This window comes from Amblyomma maculatum, chromosome 5, assembly GCF_055883805.1.
Source record: "Amblyomma maculatum isolate TAMU_Amacu chromosome 5, ASM5588380v1, whole genome shotgun sequence".
Taxonomy (NCBI): domain Eukaryota; kingdom Metazoa; phylum Arthropoda; class Arachnida; order Ixodida; family Ixodidae; genus Amblyomma; species Amblyomma maculatum.
This window is the reverse complement of record NC_139348.1, coordinates 2,116,276-2,137,230: the sequence shown is the minus strand read 5'-3', so window position 1 is coordinate 2,137,230 and position 20,955 is coordinate 2,116,276. Positions and strand designations below refer to the sequence as shown.

Here is a 20,955-nt window from a genome sequence, read left to right as displayed (position 1 = left end):
GGGGAAGTTAAATGGGAATGCGGACGCGCTTAGCCGCTCTTTCTAAGCGGTCCGAGATGTTCCTCACCATGTATCCAAATTGATAATCAGGTTTTTTTTTTTTTTCGTGCGCTTGAATATAGATGACTATGTAAAGCAGCACGTTTGGTTTTCGAGGCATACGTGGGTCCTGAACGTCTTGAGAGTGGGCTTTTCTCGAACAACAATGGCAGTTTTCTTTTGACCTGGTCTCTTCAGACGGGAGCCGAGTGCTTGCTTCGACATGTGGTTGAGTTTCAGACAGCTCGAGCAATTTGGCCTACAACAATCAAGACAACGCGACAAGCAACAGCGAGCTTCAAGCGTTCACGTGCAGGCCATTAAGTCGTCTCTTCATGCAGCAGCTGGGACTGCTGCCCTCCGAGTCTCTTCTGGCGGGGGAGGAGGCTGTTACGACCAAGCATCCGCATTTGCGCGCTCTATTGTTCGCCTGTGGGCATGGAAAAGTTTTGTGAATATGTGGTGATGGTCCATTGGCTCTAAGTGAGCCTGTTTCCAGGAATCCTGTTTTGTAAGCATGTTTTGCTTTGTGGACAACCTGCAAATGCCAAATTGGCCCTGTCAAGAGAACGTCTGGAAAAACACAAAGAAACGTCCCCCTGCGGGAAATAGCAGGAAGTGCTTTCTTTTGTTCACCCTTCCAGTCGAGAAGTGCTATCCTCCAGTGATGAATGCCTCCTATCCAAAGGAGACGACAGAGTGACATGTCCGCTGACGTGCAGGACAAGAGAAGAGCATGACTCATACGGCCATTAAGTGATTTCCCGGGAATGCAGGAAAGATTTGCAATTGTCGAAAAGGGACCATGTTGGGAGCCCTATGCGGCGCCACGTGCACTCGGGTTTCTGAGAAGTAAAACCCCCAGAACCAGCCTGTGGTTTCTTTGCTGAAGAATAGAAATGTACCTCCTCTCCTCGCCGTTCCCAAGCTTTTCCCGCCAACAAGTGATCACGCCCAACGAATGAATGCCGGACCAGTCAGTGCTTCAGACCATCAGTGCAGTGATGTGTTCGATTGGATGCCGATACCTGAGGGGCGTGCCCTGGATTTGGTTGGTCAGCATCTTCAGAGAGGGGCTGGACATAGGGGGTTTTTAAGGACGCTGCAGAGCACGAAATGTCGCTCTGGGCCCTGGGTAAACGGCTCATCCAGTCGCTTCTCGCTATGAACTCTTAACGCTTGCCATTTTGCTGATGTACCCTTCTTTTTCGTGTAAATAATCTTGTAAATAAGTTTCTCAAAGTGCCATTAAACCTGCTTGTACATATTTTACCAACTTCGAAGATTCAGTCCTTCTTCAACCCGGAGTCTCTGCACGCTACCAAGTGAAGGCCGGGTCGCCATAGCCCCAGCGTCACGACAGCGGCCTTAACCCCGCGCCGTTCCTTCCCCCTGTTCCAGTGACACTAGCGTCCGTGGCACCTGCGGTTCCCACAATAAACCCGTTCCCCTGTTTCTACGCTTTTTTTCTTCTTGCTCTTCTGTCCTTTCGCTCAGCTCGAAGCTACCGTCCACGCCCCCAGCTAAAGGCACAGTGCCAGCGGTGGTGGCGGCCAAACGCGCCGCTTCTGAGTCGCGCAAAGGCGACCCCGTGCTCCACTTCGAAAGCTCGACACCCAAATGTCGACCTTACGTCTGCTTAGCCGACTCTGATCGCGTATGCTGTACCTGTGTCCGCCCCGTTTGCGCGACTGTGCAGACAGTCTGCACTATCACCGCAATCTCGTCATTCGTCGTAGTTCTCAACCTCGATGCCAGCCCCGCGATCACGTGAGCGCACCGCGGGGCTGCTGCTTCAGGAGCGAGAACACAGTGCTGCCATGCGAGATGGGATTCTATGTCATATCCAGCGCTATCGCATTTTATGTTGACTAATTTCAGGAAACGAAGTCACTTGCGCAAAGTTTGAGTTTTACACTTTCCTATTGTTTCTTTGTTTCGTGCAGTGTAACGTCCAAAATCGACTCAGGCTATGAGAGACGCCGTAGTTGAAGGCGGAAACTTCGACCACCTGGGGTTCTTTAACGTGCACTGACATCGCACAGCACACGGGCGCCTAGCTTTTCGCCTCCCATCGAAAAGCGGCCGCCGAGGCCGGCATTCAATCCCGCACCCTTGGGCACAGTAGTCGAGCGCCCGAACCAGTGCACCACCACGGCAGAGCCTACACTATCACTTGAGCATTTTTCCGTGAATAAGCAACGAGTGAACGCGAGTGCGTGAAAAAAAAAATCAGATAAGCGAAAGGAATGCCTGTGGATGAATGGATGCTAGGAATTCTCCTTTGAAACCGGGGGTGGGACGAACGTATCGCATCGACAAACAGGCGCGCGCAGCAGCGGCGCATTTCGCCGGTAGTGCGTGCTTCCCGTCGTTTCCTTTGCTTGCTGTGCTTTGACTGAATGGACCACTGGGTGCGCATACTAGTCTACACGGGTCTGAAATAGTCAGTAAAATAACCCGTGGTAGGAAAAAAAAAAAAAGCACCGCGAAAGATGCGAAAAGCGTACAGCGATGGTTGTTTTTCCGGCCACCAGGTACCACAACCATTCAGACATGAAGTAAAATTTCCAATGTGCTGCACGCGACCGTTAAGAACACTGCTTCATTATAGCTGTATGTTCGTTGCGGTACACCCAAGATTGTGCGAGTGAATAAGCCTTTCGTGGTCGTACAAACCCTCGACACAAGTTGCGCGGAGCATCTTGTAGTGTGTTACCGCCATAGGTTAATTCCCCATATTTTCCCTCTTAGTTCCACCGTATAATGCTTTGTCTCCATCGCTACCATCATACGCCGCGCAGTCTATTGTTGCCACCGTCAGACTTGATAACGGCGCCAACAACGTTGGGCGCCAGAGGCTTGTGTGTACCTGCTGTTGACGGCGGCAGCGCACGCGGTGAAGGCCCTTGGCGAGCGGCGCGCCGTCATGAGTCGCCATCTGGCGACCTCGTTGGCAGTCGCACTGTGCTGAAGCGCCGTCGGCAGGGCTGGGTGCACGGTAGAATGCGCTGTAGTTGTAGTGGGAGGACGAGCATTGCCTTCCGAGTGCGCTCGCTGGATTTTAATTTCTACTTGACCTTCGCGCTACTGCTGCTGGCAGTCTGAAGCACCGTGGTGTGAAGTGTTGTGGAAGCAGTGACTTGTGTAACCACTCCCCGTTTTTTTATTTTATTTTTTTGCTATGTCGGGTGATCTTTCTCATAATGTGGTATCTAATCAATGTATGCTAATGAATGTATGCGAGATGATAGAGGCACAAATGCAAGACTGGGGATTAAGTGAGTGTATCCGCAAGGGGAGACGTCAGACGGAAGTCATTAACCCTGTCGCGTCATGCCTCAAAATATTTGGTTAGATCAGACACCCGAAGTTGCGAACCTCAAACCACTTGCAGCTCCTGGGGTTGCGGTACTCCCCCATGTCACCTTTTGCGACATGCCCACTTAGTCCGTGTTGAGGATACCTAGTTTGGCATGAGCCCCCAACTTTTTGCAGGCTCAATGTAATCGGGTTCCCGTGGCTAAAGGCTCGAGCCTACACCAGCTTAGCCATATTGCTGACCTGGACATCATCAACGCAACCGAAGTGGACACGTCGCAATAGGCGTCATCGGGAGAATGTCATCCCCGACAGCGGTGTGAGTTTTGGAATTAGCTAGTATTGGAACTTGGAACTAACTTCACAGTACAGGCAGCGACGGACGGAAGTGCGAGCTCGTAGAGCGTGTGCACCCTTCCTTTGGGCGTTGATGTGATTGGGGTTCGGAAGCATAGGCTTCATCGCAGTGGAACCATCAGGAGTCGAGACGACGGAGCAGAAGCAGCCAGGGAGGAGAGGCAAAGAAGAGCGTTTTATACAGCTTTTTAATTATGGGATATTTACAAGTAGGATGAAGAAAACAGAGCTCTAAGTGGAGACAATTTCCACCGCTTAAATAAGGCCGTTTATCCCCACTTCCCTAGCTGGGGAAAAAAAGTTCAGTCGGCGCTGTCCAATCACTCTGGCACAAGAGGTCACTGGAGGAGTCGCCCACTGCCGAGGGTGGTGCTCGAACCTCCTCTCACATCTTTCAGTGGCGAGGGCAAACTTTTCCGATGTCGATGACGATCTTGTGCTGGTGGGGGAGATCCTGCACCAAGGCGAAACTTCCCGCGAAGTCGCCCGCGGGCGGCGGTCATTTCCCCCGCGTAACTTCAAGAAGGTCACCCACCTTCTTCAAGAATTCTGCGAGCGGGGTCAAGGCTGCTCGGTGACGCGCCTCTGGTCCGTTCAGCACAAGGACACGTTCCCTGCTGTCGCCGCCGTGGACGCCAAGGGTGGTGATGACAAACTTTTAATGATTTAAAAGGGGCGGAGGTATGCATGAACCGGATCTTTGAAGATCCAGCCCTTACAGATACTAGGTGGGGTCCCTAATACGGGACCCCAGTGGCGTCGGCCGCTGCCCGGGCGTGCTCGACCAAGGCCTTTTGGGCCTGCAAGTCATAGCAGCAGAGTGGGGTTGGGGTGAGGAGGAATAGTTTGGTTGGATGGGCAAGCCCACACCATATGGTAGATGTCCGAAGGCTTCTCCGCACAGTGCGGACAACTGTCCGTGAAGGAAGGATTAAAATGTTTTAGTGCTGCCGGGCACAGCAGAGTGTTGGTATAAAGACTGAGTATAAGCCGCTCACTCGGGCGGATTAAGGCCCAAAAGGCAGCCCGTATCCGTCTGGAAGGAGGGGAGGCGGGGAGGGTTGGCCGCCGCAGCAGTAGACAAAGGGTTCCTCCTGCGCCGGCGCCGTCGCTTCGAAGCTTTTGGCAGCGGTCGCTCGCCGGCGTCCGCTAGACCCGTTTGTGTCCTGAGCTGCTGGATAATCTGCGCGAACCTCGGCAGGAGCCCCATTCACAACAGCGTTGTCTGTGCTGCGAATCGGTAGCTGTACGTTGTGTCCGCGAACCTGCGCGCCGAGCTCGTGACGCACGCTGCACAGAGCATTGGCGTAGTTCCGAGATGAGTACAATTATTGGTGCGATAGTACTTCGTCCTAGCTGTACCTACCCGGGAAAGAATCTTGTCAGTCTTCAGATTGGTCAAACAGGACTGTGACGTCATCACCTAGAGACCGGTCAACAACCGGCGCGAATACAAAGGTGGACAACGTTGGACCGTGCTCAGTTCGACAGTCACTGCCAAAGTTCGCCCGGGACACTCCCAAAATTGACCTAGGCCAAATTGGGCCTGAATTGATTTACCAGTGTGTAATGGTGCACAGCCATTCAATTGGCTACACCGAAATTCGGGCCGTGCCGCCCCTCAAAATTTGGCCCGGGGCATCGAGAAAATGGCCAATATAAATGCGCAGAGAGGAGCATGCTTTCGCATGAGTTACCAGAGCAAACACGTTAAACCGCTGTGGCATTTTTTTATTATTTTTATATTTTTAAGGCGGAAGGCTGGTCTCGAAAGAAGTAGTTGCGAAAATCGGCGTGATGTTATCGAGACTGTCGTGTGGTCTCAGCGGTCCTATGAAGTAGGAGCAGTATGTACATGTGACTACGACTAATCGATCTCTTAATTCGTCTCAATCCACTTCTTAATCCATCTCAGGCTTTCGCATTTGCATGCGAGACATGGGCCGATTCGAGCCTAGTATTTTGTTGAAGGATCCGATCATATTTATTTCTTGCTGTGCACAGTACTTTTTCTCACATAGATTACACAAAAGGTACAATTTTATGAAGGAGCAGTGGGAATGGACCTCGCGAGGATAACTTGAACGACGACAGTGTGGAAATTAATGTTTTAAACTAATTGTTTAGGGCCACATCACCCTCATATAAAAGTGGTTCCCCGTTTATGTGATTAGCTTTTTGCCTCTAGTGTTGACTTATCGCCAGAGAAATCGATGACCTCACGCTTCTGCCTGCTCCCGCTGTTGGTCGCGGCTCTGATCGAAGACCCTGTGCATTCCTGTCCCGTGGTCGCCCGCTCAAGGCCGCTCTGTCCCCGCGCTCCTTTTCTCGGCATGGCCGGCTGGTGACAGCCGCCCGGAGACAATGCTGCTGCAATCCTATATTGGGTAAAAAGACACGTCCGGAGGAAGGATGGATCAGTGGAGCGGCGTCCGTGTCCTGTCGCTGCCGCCCGACTCGAATTCTCGGCGCCTTCTCGGGCATCGCCTTTCGCGCGCCGGATCTCTGGCTCGTCGCGTGTGCTCGGTGTCGTATGTCACCCTTGTTGCGGCCGCAGTGCTGCGGTTACGGCGCACATACTCGACTAGCGACATTTTAGTCGGTGGATGATTTTTTTGGAAAGACTCGAGAGTGTGGTAGTCTCATCCCAAATTGCGCGAGATGGAGGGAGAGCTGCGAGTTTTGAACAGTTGGACCAATAACGGGACCCTCTCGTTGTGCTGCGCGGAATAGCGTTGGCGCTCTCTGGATGTGCTCTTTCAGCCGTAGCGTGTTTCGGTTTCGCCGAATAATAGTTCGAAGCGGATGCCGCGCGTTCGCTGCGTAGACAGGCGTGATCGACCGTTTGTACACAACCTCCGGCCGGTTCCTCTGTTGCGCATCTGCTCTTTGCGAGAGGCCGGCCAGCCCTGCAGTGCCCGCTTGGTTAGAGGGGGGGCTTTGCCTTCGGCGCCGCGGTGGCTGCCGGCGGATGTACACAAACCGTGCGAGTTCTTCCCGACGCGTGTTTCTGCTTTGGCCTCTTCCCCCTTCGGATCGTTTCCGAGCGCCTCCTCCTCCGGTGGCTGCCCTCGTTCGGCCCCCCTCTGTGCGCGGTCAGCCACCTCTGGCGCTCCTTCCGAGATTCGTTACGGGCCTCCTAATTGGAGGCACGCGCTCCTCGCGGCCGCCTGGCTCCGCCGCTGCGACTTGCGTTTCAACTCAGTGGACGTGTTTGTCTGGTCGGCCAGCTGGCTGTGAGGAGTATAAGAACGCGCTCGTTTTCTTCAGTACGACATGCATTGCTCTCTGGGGCAGCACTGCTTTCGCCTGCTTGGATCCGAGGCCCTGACATACTTCTCTGGGCATGCCAGAGCGCTGGGATGCAGTGGGGGCTGGGCACGTTCGGTATATAGCGTAGCTTCCGTTAAATGCTTCTTTATTTCTCCACAAAGCCGCGTGTCCCAGATGTTCTGCCGAACATGGCTCTCCGAGGAAAGAGACGGGTCTGGTCTCCAGCTGGCAAAGTCGACTCATCTGGCAACTTAACCGCCTCTTCCGCCTGTTAGGCTAACCCGTGCTCTTGCTTGACACCTTCCGCAAATGAAAACTGCATGGCCGGAAGTGGCGTGCCAGAACACCCACATGGTCTCGTTCGAGACTTGAAAATTAAGCTTGGGCCTTTCAAATTGAATCGCACATGTTCGGATGTAATTCGAGCACGTGTCACGCGGGAATTTTCCAGTTGTGTCGTACGAACAGTGTCAGCGCCTTCACGTGATCATTTATTGGCGCATCTGCGAGCCCGGACGTTTTTGTTTTCGCTCTCCTTTACATATTAAAAAAAAAAAAAATCTGAATCAATCATACTCATTAGAATATTTAGATGAGGAATTGCATGCGAATTTTAGCAGTGGTTGGTTCGTCATGCTTGAAACTTACGCGCATGAACTACAGACGAGGGCAAACAATGTCTGATCACAATGTAATCGCCATACATCATGATTAACCCTAACCATAAAAACGAAAAGTGCTGTAAGCGTGTCCATGTCCCTGGAAAATCTGAGACTGTTGGGGAAATTTCGTGCACCTGGAAGATTCAGAGGATTATGATTCAGAGGATTATCGGGGACAACATAAAAAAAAAATCTGGCGAATTAAGCCAGGGAAAACGACTGACTGAAATTGGCGGTGTGCAGTTAATTTTGTCACCTGGTCATTCATCCCACGCAGCTTCGCGTGGATACTCGAGCACACACCCCTCACGCCGACTTAATTTCCTCGGCGGCGGTCGACTGTCTTCCGATGAACATGCTTGAGCCGCGACGGACGACAGACGCGTCAGCAGGACCATGCTGTGGCTTGCTTTTCATTGAGTTTCTGAATGCCTTCTGGCTGCCGACAGTGCAGCGCGGGTGTTCAGTTTTTGCCCCGCGCGATGAAAAGCTTACAGCACGCAGAGAGTAGACGCGATATCGCCTTTAACACGGCATTTTCATTCCGCTAATTTGATTTTTATATTTTTGTTCTGTTTTTATTCGTTTAAGGAAAGCGTGCTATCTGTCTCACTGTTCGGTGGACATTGCACTTGATTTGCAAATTGTTTTTTTTTTTTTTTTTTTTTTTGGGGGGGGGGGGATGAAAGACGCTCTATCTTACAGTTCCCGATGGACATCTGAACCGCGTCTCCATTTTTTCTACTACGTTCAGAACGTTTCCGAAAGCTGGGGTACGGCGATGGCTTTTCGGAACGTGGTAGGAAACATCTTCGCGGGTTCCGAACTTTCGATCCTACTCTCGGCGTGCACGCACATTCGCATGCAGTTTCGTGGGCCCGCAACTCGAGTTCCTGCTCTCGGCGTTCGCGCATGTGCTCAGCAGCGCGGGCTCGCATCTCCGGATTCCCATCTTGGCGTTCACGCATATGCGCAGCTGACCTCACCGGTCGTCCGGTGTCGGCGTCCGTGCTGCGCCTTTTTATTTGGCGTTTTCTCGGAACGCCGGACCGCGCTCAAAGCGTTTCGAAGTGTTTGGCGGCGTCTATGTGACGCCGCATCCCAATTACATCGAAATATGGCCCTGTTTACATGGACCCGACAGGGGAGGGTCGAGTTGGGAGTTGAGTAGACTCGACCCTACCGGGTTTACATGAACCCGACCCGACGAGAGTAGAACCGGCTCTGGACGAGCGGTAATTACGGCGGCACCTCGCGTCGAGGCGAAGAACTAGCAGACAGGCCCGATTCCGTTTTTTCCCCCGCGCATCTCTAGCGTTTTCCGTACTGCTCTCCTCTCCCACTGTGCCCCGACTCAACCCGACAGCGTTTACATGCTTCCTGCAGTGGGGTAGAGTCCAGTCAACCCACCCCCTGCACTGGAGTTACCTGGACTCGACCGTCGTCTTCTCGACCCGATTCGACGGGGTTTACATGAACTCGGTAATCGGTTTTCGACCCGATAACTCAACTCAACCCGCTCCTGTCGGCTCCATCTAAACGCCGGTTATCTTACGACGATGTATAAATTTCGGGTCTTAGCACAAAGGGTGACGTAGCAATGAGCGAGCACATTTTTTGACGATATACGCCAATACTTAGTATCAACAAACATTGGCTTTCCATTCTGAGCAGCGCTTTTTTCAATTACTTGAATTAACTACACTCTCTAAATTTTCTTCATTAGCATGATCAAGCATTGGGTTTTCATTATGGGAATTTTGACACCTCTGAACTGTTTTTTTTTTCTATTTTTTGTTCAATTATTTAATTTGATAAATTACACTAAAATTTCGTAGTAACATCATCAAGAATTGGCTTTTCATTCTGAGCATATTCACACTTTTGAACCCGCTTTTCGATTTAATTTGTGTAGTTATTTCAATTAATCGTTCCATTGCACACTTAACTTTCTTAATTGGCGTCATCAAGCTTTGTTTTCATTCTCACTATTTTGATACATTTGAATCCCTTTTCTTCAATTTATATTTTTTTCATTGATTTGAATTGGTCAATTACACACTTTAAATTTTCTTAATGAGCTTAATTGGCTTTTCATTCTTTCATTTACACACGTTCGAACCCACTTTTTCTATTTGTTTCATTTTTTATTTCTTTAATTCATAAATTAATCACAATGATTTCATTAACTCGTCGTCGCCTATCACACACAAATCAATCACTAGAACCACAAATTACCATTAGTTGATTTTTACGCAGCCCCCGATTATTTCCGACACGCGGTGCCGACTACTGCTATACGACGCTGACGGTTTTTCGTCCGAACGAGCTGTATAAGCTAGCGCCTAATATTAAATATTCAGTCTCCCTTGGCGTTCAGGCATCACGTTGCCCCATACTATGCGTACAAAGAATGAAAACTGCATGCTGGATTAACATCGCCGGGCATTTTAGTTAAGAGGATATATCTGTCTGTCATAGGATGTGGGGATAATATCGGCGTCGGTTCAAGAGCGCTCGGCTTCTTCACCCGCTCGCCCAGCGACACGTTGCCGTTTGGACAACAGGCTTCTTTCCTTCAACAAGGCGGTTTATTGACGAGAGGATCAGGTACAGTACAGTTTAAAAGAAGGCCGACCAGACGCGGCCGCGGATCGGCGCTCTTCCCCCCATTTTCGCGCCAAAATATCCCTTTAAATTCGTTTACCGGGGTTTCTCAGGCCCATTTGGCAAACCATTTAGAAGTCAGCTTTGCGGAGTCAGAGAATTTAAATTGAACGGTCGAATGGCGCGCCGGTGCTAATAAGGTTGTTTTTACTTGCAAGCATCGCGCGCATTTCCCAAAGCTGCTAAGCGTTCCTGCGCATGGCTACAGCCCCTTGGACCGACATGGGGAAGATCACTTCCCCGAATACGAGCGCGCAACTGGGGCCACACGTGCAGTAACAGCCCCGTTCCCTGTCTCTTTCTGGGGCATCTGTTCTTCCTCGCGCGACGAGCCCTCGAGCGGCCCTCAACCACAACCCTCGAAGACCCGAAGGTGGCGCGCGCCGCTGGACATGTACACCAACGCAAACAGTGCTCATAGGATGGTCATTCGGTCACCGCGGGGTGTCCCGCAGGACCCGCACCACGGAACGGTGTGGGGGGAGAGACTGATGGCGATTTCCACTGGTCGATTGGAGCTGGGCGCCCGAACCGACCTACAGAAGCGAATCACCCTTGGTAGACCAGCGGAATGTATGGAGCGCGCGGCGGAAGTAATGCTGAGTCGGTTCCGGAAATTGACGTCGCATCCCAGCGCCAGAATTATTGCATTTGATAAATAGGCAGGAGTGCGGCCCTCTGCAGTTTCCTTTCGCATGATTTTAACGCGATATTTTCGTTTCAGATTTTCGATAGACGCAGTTCGACATATTCGCGAAAAAAAACAAAAAAAAAAAACGGTGATGCCCAGTTTCCTCTGCCGATATCGCTGAAACGGCCAAAAACAGCCAAAAATCCCTCAGTTTCCGGAAGTGACCACATCAGCGACTAGAACTTCCGACGAGATCCGACTCCGGTCGGCGGATCGAGCTAGAGCGCCCCGAGTTGCTCCAGACGACCAGCGGAATACGCGCAACCTATATCTTGGTCGACCAGTGGAATTCTAAATCGTCATTCTGGAGCAAGAAAACGTGCTCCGGAGCGACCAGTGGAAATCGCCATGAGCTGCCGGCAGGCCGTTGGAGCCGTGGGCTACTAACCTAACTCCTTTAAACCCCATAAGCCATACAAGGCAACTTCGGTAATCGCGCAGTAATTTGTGTATGTTTTCATGCCACGGAGCATTCGGTTGTGCACCAGCTCTGATATCCCTGCCTCAAGATAAGCCTCACAATAATAATATAACATCGTTTGCGTCAAATGAGTTCATCATAGTTCACTTGGCGGATGAAATGCTTTATCGCGACGCCTTTGGTTTTATACTGCACCGTATGTATTTACTAATCTCGTATTTCGACATCCGGTCAGGTAACAGTCTACTCTGCAGCAGGTCGAATATGACGTCGCATGAAAGCTATGCTTAGTGCGATGGATGTTGGACTCATGACTAACTGTTGGGTTGATCAAGCAGAGTTAAACAGCGTCGTGGTACGCGACTGTAATATAAACTTTGAACTATTTTGACACTTTCTGCCACCGAAGTTTCTTCGCATTGGCGCAGACTTTCAAAAAAATTCGAGGACACTTTGGCGACTAAAGTGATGAAGGGCGAAAGCCTGAGTGTTGCATTCTGCTACGCGACTGTTGCGCATGTAGCGATGAATGCTGCTAAGAGTAAAGCGAGCGACTACTCTTTCACACTCTGCGAGCGCATTTATTCAGTGAATTCTGCTTGGCAGCGATGAGATCACGCTCCTTGTATGTTCGCAGTTGTTCTACGTTTACTGTTGTGTGGCTGATTTTACCGGGTGCGCGGCAATAATTAGTAATTAATTAATAACGCAACTATCAATAATTAGAAAATATTGATTAATTAGCCATTAATCAGTAATCAATTGATTGATTAGTCCTTGATTAGTACTTGATCATTGATTGGTATACGACCATATAAGGGACGCATTCGCGCATACTGTGGTGGTGCTCTGTGATTGGTCGAGACCTCCATGACGTCATTCCGTCTAGACCAATCAGAGCCGCCGCAAAAGCGTGACACTTTTGCTGAAGACAATGATGAGGCAATAAAGGCTTTAATACTGGGCCTTAATACTTTTCGGGATCATCGTGGCACCTGCTTGATAAATCGTGCCTAAAGCAGCCATGCAGAGATGGGTTTGCAGGCCCAGTCGGACATTACATGGGCTTACCGCACGGACAAGAAATGAAACAGTACAAGGAGCGCACTGCTCATCGACTCGACCGACGCATCGTGGAAGCGAGCCAACGGAGGCCTCGTGGACTCGATTGGCGCCAGCAAGAATAACCGTGCCTGTAGCGGGGTCCAGCACCCTCAGAAATTGTGCGGTGCGGCCAACGTCAAAGGTGTTTAAAGGGAAGCTGTAATGTACGAAATTTGTAGATAAAGCATGCGAGCTGGTTTTGCGCTAGCTTTTAAAATGACGACGTAATCACAGATTAAATGTTGTCTTCTCAATTCGCCGGCGTAGTGCAGACAAACTCGTAATGACGTCATTGTTGCCGACCTTATAGATTTCTTCTCGCTTCTCCCAGGTGCTGTCGCGCGTTGTCCGATGCTGCCAAACAACTTCTCATGATGTATACTCTCGGTGGCGTTGGTTTTCTCCAAGCAACCGTTTTTTATTTTGAAACACACAGCCGCTATTCATGACGTCATTGTTGCGGCCTCAGCCCGGTGCGGAGAAGTCTGCATGCCTACGTCACTTTATTTGGCGATTACATAGGCAATTCAAATGCTAGCACAAGGAGACTTCGCATTCCCCGCCACCAAACCTGCTGTCCTTTAAAAACTACTTGCCGAGGGGCTCCACCTCGGCTCTGCGTGGCTACGGCGAGTGCGCTTATCGGCTTCGAAATGTTACGAGGGGGGGAATGTCCTTTCGTTTCTTTCGTGCCTCTGTGCTTCCTCTCGCCACTATCGACCTGGCCATCTCGGGGGTTGGCCCAGAATCGCCGTCGCTTATTATATAATAGCAGCGGCTGCAGTCCCCGAAGTGCTCGCTTATCTATTTATTCTCCCCTCGCGTAAACGGACATTCGAGCGCGGCGCGTATTGCGTGAATAAATGATTGCTCGCTGCCTCTTAAAAGTTTGGGAGCCGCGGTTTTCCTCGCGCTGTCCCTCCTCTGGTGGCTAATGTTTAATTAGGGCCGATCCACATACCCTCAGTTTCCCATGCGCGCAACCGGCTATCCCTTGGTGTGTGTGCCATTCAAGGTTGCGGATATCACGGCCTACTTGCCGCGCGGGCGCCCGCACTTCTCGAAATTATCGTGATTGTGAAGACTGCACGGTTGGCCCTGAGGAAAGAACGGGTTGCTCTGCGGACGACTTTCGGAACCCCAAATCCCAGTGTTCAAAAGTAGTCCTTTGCGTGCAAGGGTGCTCCGCACGCGTCTTGCCCCACGTGCCGTGTCAGTTCGCCCAGGTGCCGAACCGTGTCTTTTTGAGGCCAGAAGCGTCTTGGGGCGTGTAACCATCGTGTGTGCGCGCCTCTGTGCGTGTAGGCGGCCAGTGTCATTCCTGGTCCTTCTGCCGGCCCAGCATCTAGGCTGGTGATGCCGCGCAGTGCGGCGACACGGAGGAGCATTCGGAGGAAGAATGGAAACGGACCAAATGCTTGGTTTGCGCGTTAGATTTTGGCCTGTGGGGGCCATGATGTTCATTCGTTATGCCGCACCGGCTATCCCAGGATCGCCTTATACATACATACATACATACATACATACATACATACATACATACATACATACATACATACATACATACATACATACATACATACATACATACATACATACATACATACATACATACATACATACATACATACATATACACACACACACACACACATACACACACACATACATACATACATACATACATACATACATACATACATACATACATACACACACACACACACACACACACACATACATATACGCACATACATACATATACGCACGTACCCCTGCGGACAAAAGTAACTAGAGCACGCTTTTTCCTTCTATTGTTTTTCACGCGTTTCAGAATCGAAATTGGCAGTCGTGGTATATGCGATGCGCTACTTGGCGCCAGTGCCTCTTCACTAGGACAAATATTGTTTTCTTATCCCCAGTGTAGAAGGCGTTATTTTAATTTGAACAGAAAAGCGTGCTCCGTTTACTTATGTCCGCACCTGTTCTTACACTGTAAGAACAGGCGCCAGGTAATCTTCTTCTTTACAATATGTATATGTATATAGTATATACTATATACATATACATATTGTAAAGAAGATGACCTGGCGCGACATGCGAGCACCAGCTGTTCACCACTTCATCCTTCGTCACGGAGCGCCACAAGAACTGCTGAGCGACCTTGTATTCTTATCTGAAGTGGTTTCATGCCTCCTGCAGCAATGTAACATCACCCATCGCACTACTAAGGCCCCGCCTGACTGAAAGACTAGGCGACATGTCGATGCACGTAGCTGCCGACCATTCCAACTGCGACACATTGCTGCCCTTCGTCACGTATGCACACAACACCGCTACGCAGATCACTACGGGATTCTCGCCATTTTTCCTATTATATGGACGTGAGCCATCTTCACCATTCGACACCATACTTCCTTACCGGCGCAATTCTTCTGAAGCCACCATCGTGTCCGAAGTCTCGAGATACGCTGAGGAGGGCAGGAAGCTCGCCCGTTCACTCACGTCTTCCGACCAGGGCCGACAGAACAATCGTTTTGACTCAGCTCACGCCGCCGATAGCTTTCTTCCGCAAGCCCGTGTTTGGCTACGTGTGCCATGTAGTACATCACCTGGCCTCTCCTCCAAGCTACTGCCGAGATACCAAGGACCCTACCGCGTCCTTGAGCGTACTTCACCCGTCAATTACATTGTTGAGCTTCGCCAGACCTTCGATGACGTGGGCGTGAGACAGTCCATGTTTCTCGGCTGAAACCCTACTGCGACCCAGACGTATTGTTGTCCCCTTATGTCGCCAGAATGGCTCCCTCTTTTCCTGGGGGGAGATTGTAAAGAAGATGACCTGGCGCCAGCACGAGAGGCGAGCACCAGCTGTTCGAACCAGCGCCTACCTGCAAGCCTGGGCCTAGCCTTAGCAAACGAGCTCGCCTTACAATAAAGCTCGTTATAATATATATATACATGCATGCATGCATGCATGCATGGCGTTCCAGCTAAATCTTACCAAGGTTTTAAAAAATGCGGTGGGCCCCAGCCCAGTGAAACCAGTTCAGAGAGTTCAGAGGTGTTCACAGAGCCACCTATGCTGGTCTGCAGTATTATTTTCATTCACCAAAGTTAATTAGTTAGTAAAGACTAATAGCTATTTTTTTTTTTGCCACGAGAAAAAAGGAGCCAATACAAAAGTTGTCGAGCTCCTCGAAAAAGACTAGCTACTTTGTTTCTGTCAGGCTACGACTTACCTACACCGCCCTATTTATAGGCCTTAAAAAAAAAAAGAAAAAAAAAAAACATGCTGTCACGTGACCAGCTGTTACTGTCATTCGCCAAGTGCGTACAACCAGCTTTTTCGCAGAGAGCACGACCCAGAAAAGCGGATTTTGTTATCTCGAGGTTAGTGACGCCGCAGTCACGAGGAAGTTTTTTTTTTTAATTTTTTTTATTGCGCCAGGCGTCGTTTCCGGCTGGTAAAAAAAAAAAGAAAAAAAAAACCTACGCAAACGCTAATTTGATGGAAACAACGTGGCTAGCCGTTTTTCGAGTTCTGCAGCTTTTGCACTGACACTTTCTCTCAAGCCAATAATTAAAAACAACTAATTAGATTTTACAAATTAACTTTCTGAACGAAAAAATAAATACTGCAGATTAGCGTAGGCGATTCTGAACTGCTCTTGATTGATTTGACTGCGCTATGCCTCACCGTATTTTTAAAAATGTTGGTGACATTTAGCTGGGTGTATGTAAATATAATATTATGGGTCTTTTATTTATTTATTTATTTATTTATTTTTACGATGACCAGCTTTTCCCTGGTCGGGTGTATTCAGTACTGGTGAGAGCTTTTTTTGTTCCCCCCTTACAAACTGCGCTATTTTTGTTAGTACTGGAAATAGCTGCACCGTCCCAACTGAATGCCGCTTATCTGCAGTTTGTAACTTCAAATACCTACCGCATGTCCTGCGGCTCCACATTTTGTATGCGCCAGCGACATTATGTGAACTGTGATCGAAATTCCACGTTGCAGTTCCTGTGCTACACCCGTGTCCGGCGGTTTGCTATGAAACCTGGGAACGAAATCTGATTCTGTCGTTGGTGCACAGTGTACGTCTGTCTCTCGTTGGCCTCGACAGAAACAAGGTGCCATCCGGCGGCTATTCGCTTGAATGGGAGCCGCGTTGGGCCGAAGGCGTTAAGTTTGGCGTGCACGCAACAGTGTATGTGCGCCGTCCCCATTCGGTCTTAGCGCTCGACTGGAGATGAACGGTCGCTGCATTTTACAGACCACTTTGCATCATCAATCAGCGCCCATTAGAGGGATTCGCTTTCTAGTTCGAACCACCATCCCGCCGCTTCTAACGCGGACGCAAGCGCCCATGCAAATGAAACGCGCCATGGGAGGCCTCAATGTAGGCCAAGTCCGATAACGCCGCTTAGCGTTTATAGAGTTTCACTCCGTTCATTTCTCGCGCCCACTCGAGCTTCCCTTGTGGGGTCGAAAGAGAACACTCGCAGCACTGACCCCCTCGTCGTCCTATGGCTGGTTGCGCGAGGCATGATGGGCGTTGTACGAGGCGCGTACCGCGCGGCGTTTGGCGGGGCCTCCGCCCCTTTGCGGGGTTAGGCGACCTGCGCCCCCTGACTAAGCAGTTTAGACGCACGGAGCGTGGCGTCTCACGACCCGCTTTTGCTGCACCGGGACGTGTAGAGGTGGGGGAGCACCACGGCAGCTGCGGAGCGTGCTCCGAGCACCGTGGCCGATCTTGCGATCGCCAAGGCGCACTGGAGGAAAGAGGGAGACGACACGGACGGCGGCTCGGTTGCGTACATAGTGGCTGCTAACCATGCTCCTGGAAGCAGTGAGCGAGGCGGCGACCCGAAAGTCTTCATCGTGACGACCGGCCGCCAATTAGGTCTCGCAGGATGTCTGTTGCAGACCCATCACTCGCGCTGGCGAACGCGTCGCCCATCCAGAGGCCGGTGGTCGCTCGTCCTCTGTAGAGGCGCCGCCCGGAGAGACGTACCTTCTCCCCCGCACCGTGCGACCCGTTCGACGCACCGTCCGCGCGTCTTCCCAAAACCCATCCCGCGAACATCACGTGCGTTTTTTCACGCGGAGGAAGAGAAGCATCCGCGGCCCGCACGCACGCGGGCTGCCCATCCGTGAACGGTCGGAGTTGTCCGGCCGGTCTCCTCCCGAGCATCCCTCCCTGAGGCGTTCCTTCTCTCCTGGTTTTCTCTCTTCTTTGCCCTCTCTCCGGTGGCTTCCTCCTCACCGCCTTCTCCCTCCTCGTCCCGACCCCGACAACAACAGCGTCCTTAGCGTACGCGAGCGTGGCCTGCTTGCTGCCAGCGCGCGACCATCTCAGAGCATCGCGTAGACGCCGCGCAGCGTTGGTGTGGTGGTGCGCAGTGTCCTTTCTTTGTCTTCACTTCTCCCGTGTCCTCGACGATCGGCGCTGCAGATTTCATCTGTGACCCGCGAGTGCGTTGGACGAAGCCTTTGTCGTCTTTCGGACCCTCAGAGATGAGAAGCAGATCAGAGTGAAAGACTCTTCGCTGCTAGTAGAAACAGGAAACGAACTCAGCGCGAAAGGAAACATCTTCGCCAGTTCAGTTTGTGCGCGGTCGAGTGGGCACCGCGTGTGGTTTCGCGGCTGCCGGCGAAACGTCATCGACTGGTGCCCACCACTCAGCGGATTTGAAAGCCCAGTCTGCGTCGAGCACGACGTGCCAGGTGTCTTCCCGCGCTTCGGCTACGTACTGCCGAGTCCGGCCAGGAGGATAAGCGACGACTTGTGCCTGTAGCAGCTGGCTGCTTTACTTTCTGCGCGCGCAGCGGTGCTATATTTGGGCGAGCCGGCCCTTTGCATTTTCCTCCCGCTGCGTTGCTCGAGAGGAGGAGTGCAGCCATCGTGACTCCCGGTGCGCTGCTCTTAGGATCCCGGCTGCGGTGTACTTCCCTTCGAGTTGTGCGTCCTGGGCAAAGTCGTCTCCCTGAAGCGCGTCCACCCGAGCCCACGGACCCTCCGTGTGCTCGCTGTCTTCCAGGACTTCAGCCGGAGGGGACTTGTGTGGATCGCTGCTGTCTATAATCTCGGCGCCCCTCTCCCCTGGAGCCCGTCCGTGGCCTGCCACATCTCGAGTGGCGCGTGATTCCGGAGCGTCTGGCAGGCCTCACGCGCCGTGGACCCTCGACCCACCCGGCGCCACATGCGCTGCTCTCGTGACCCCGCCCCCCCGCTGCCTGGGCGCCCATCGCCAGCCGAGCTGTCTCTGGGCGCGTGTCGTGCCTCTTGAGACAGCACAGTGCCTGCTTCCCGCCAACGGTCGTGTCAATCGGCGGCCGCAGCCCGTTGAAAGGCCTAGCGCAGCTATACGCGTGCGGGAGCAGTGCCTGTAGCCTGCATTTGCGCAGTGTGTGTACGTGACACTGCCTTTCGGGCGTGGCGCCGGTGAAGCATCGTCTTTCGCCGCGTAGTCACCTGAGAGCGCGACAGCCGGCTCCTCTGCACTGCTTCGGATGTGGAATGCGCACGTGACGAGAGCGAACGAAAGCCCGACACCGTGAAAGAAGCGTCTCCCGAAGTGTGCAGCTTCGGATTGCCCGTAGTGGCAGCGTGAACTGATCGCTCTTCTCTTCCCAGCGCGCCTCGTCTCCGCTCCATAGTGGCTCCTTCGGCCGGCCCGGCGGCGTCCTTCTACACGCTCCGGTCTCGTCGGGGTCCCCTGCGTGGACTGTGCCGTGAGCGCTGCCCCATGTGTTCTTCGTGGAGCGCTGGCGCCGCCGAACCCGCCCGGGCAAAGTGCCGCCTCGTACTCAGCTACGTGGGTACGTTGAGGCGGCGACCGCGCGTCCCGTCGGCGTCGCCTCGCTACTGGGCCGAGCAGCAGCACGATGAGGACGTCCGCATCTATCGGCGCCCATGGGCCAGCGGTCACCATCACCTACACTGCCGAGTATGCCCTCTTTTTCCTCCTCCCGTTGGCGCGCTTAGATGTGGCTTTCGGAAGGGGTCGTGAACGGACGCTGAAATTGTCGCCGGTTCGAGACCCCCAGCTTGTTTATTTCTGACCGCTGAGTTGAGCACCAGCGTTTCTCGCGCAAGCTGCGATCTGTGGACTGTTTTTTTTTTTTTTTTCTTTTTCGTATTAGTTCGTGCTTCTGTTTTTGGCCGACTCCTTTTAGGAGCCTCTGTGCGTTAAGGGACGTTCCGAGTTTGGCCATCGCGTTTCGCAGCGCCTTCGCCCGCCCGGTTCATGCGCGCGCAAAGAGCGCGCATCCACCAGGGTCGGGGCGATGGCCGCTCGCAACATTGCTACTTCTTGACTGAAAGCGTCACGGCCTCCGTGCCACGCCCCTCTTCGCTGCACCCGTTTCGGCAGGGAAGGCGCCGCTCTGCTTACGTTACGTCTGACCGCGTTTTCCTTGTTGCGTCTGCCTGGCTTCCCGCTCGCGGCGTAGCGCTACTGACGCCGGCAGGAAGGCTGAGCAGCGGGGGTGGTTGTCCAAGGCGCATGCTAGCGTTTACCAAGGATGCGTTTTTTTTTTTTTTTTCCGTAGGTAGTACCTCGGCCCCCATCGAGAACACGTGCATGCATTTTCTGTGCACTTTGAAGACGTATTATTGCAATGCAGTGAGCTCATCAGAGTGACTCCAACGTATTACTCAGTATGGTGTCGACATATTTGAACTGTGAGGATGACAGGAATTATTACTTCCAGTGAATGACCGAGTATCGTGACCTTATGGCTGCGACGAGTTGCTAAATGTGTGTGCGGCAGTACTACCGTATCGTAGGGCTGTCTTACGAGACGAAAGGTCCGCCAATAAACTTCGGCCCGTATGTGCGCCCTATCTATTACGATGACACGTTCGTCACGCATTTTCGACCTCCGTTGTGGCAGGCTGGCGAGAGAGCCGTTGTCAGTCACTATTGCTGCAGTGTGGCGTTAAATTTCGCGTTCGCAAGCTGAGCTCAACGATCCATTGTCTTTCGTAAACAGGCGGGGAATTCAGCTGGCGGCACAGGTCGACGCGCGACACTGGCCATTATACCTTTCACACTGCAAAGCAGCAATGGGGGCTAGTTGGTTTACCATTTCAAGAATTTTCGCGCTACGATACACACAGATACACAAGAAAGCAGGAACCACCTACACAGGACAAGCGCACACTCTGATTCATGGTCACGGGGGAGTAATCACCGTCGAGTGGATGCTAAGTTGTACTGTCACCATGGAAGCCAAGATCGGTCGATCCTTTGTGGTCCTTCTATCAAAACAGTCGCGCGTGCGAGAGACATTAGGGAGGGCGCACTTCGTACAGTCGCAATCAATATGAAGGTGATCGCTCGAGCCGCAACCGAGACAAGGAGCAGCCCACGTTACGTCATCACCTTCTGTGGCGAGGGGAACATCT

The 20,955-nt window shown here is 52.0% G+C and overlaps 1 protein-coding gene across 5 annotated transcripts in view; it reads left to right on the top strand.

The window, feature by feature from the left end:
* The window catches only part of Cip4 (formin-binding protein 1-like Cip4), a 213,183-nt gene that overhangs the window by 81,719 nt on the left and 110,509 nt on the right, over nucleotides 1–20,955 (top strand). Inside the window, exon 1 of one of the 5 annotated variants that reach the window (XM_084603463.1) lies at nucleotides 18,791–19,492. The exons of 2 other annotated variants lie outside the window; for them this stretch is intronic. In XM_084603463.1, the coding sequence (XP_084459589.1) occupies nucleotides 19,292–19,492 (201 nt within the window). In that variant the 5' untranslated portion in view covers nucleotides 18,791–19,291. Of the gene's footprint in view, nucleotides 1–18,790; nucleotides 19,493–20,955 lie in introns of those variants that run through there. 2 more of the 5 variants (XM_084603460.1, XM_084603459.1) reach the window with 2 other exon arrangements.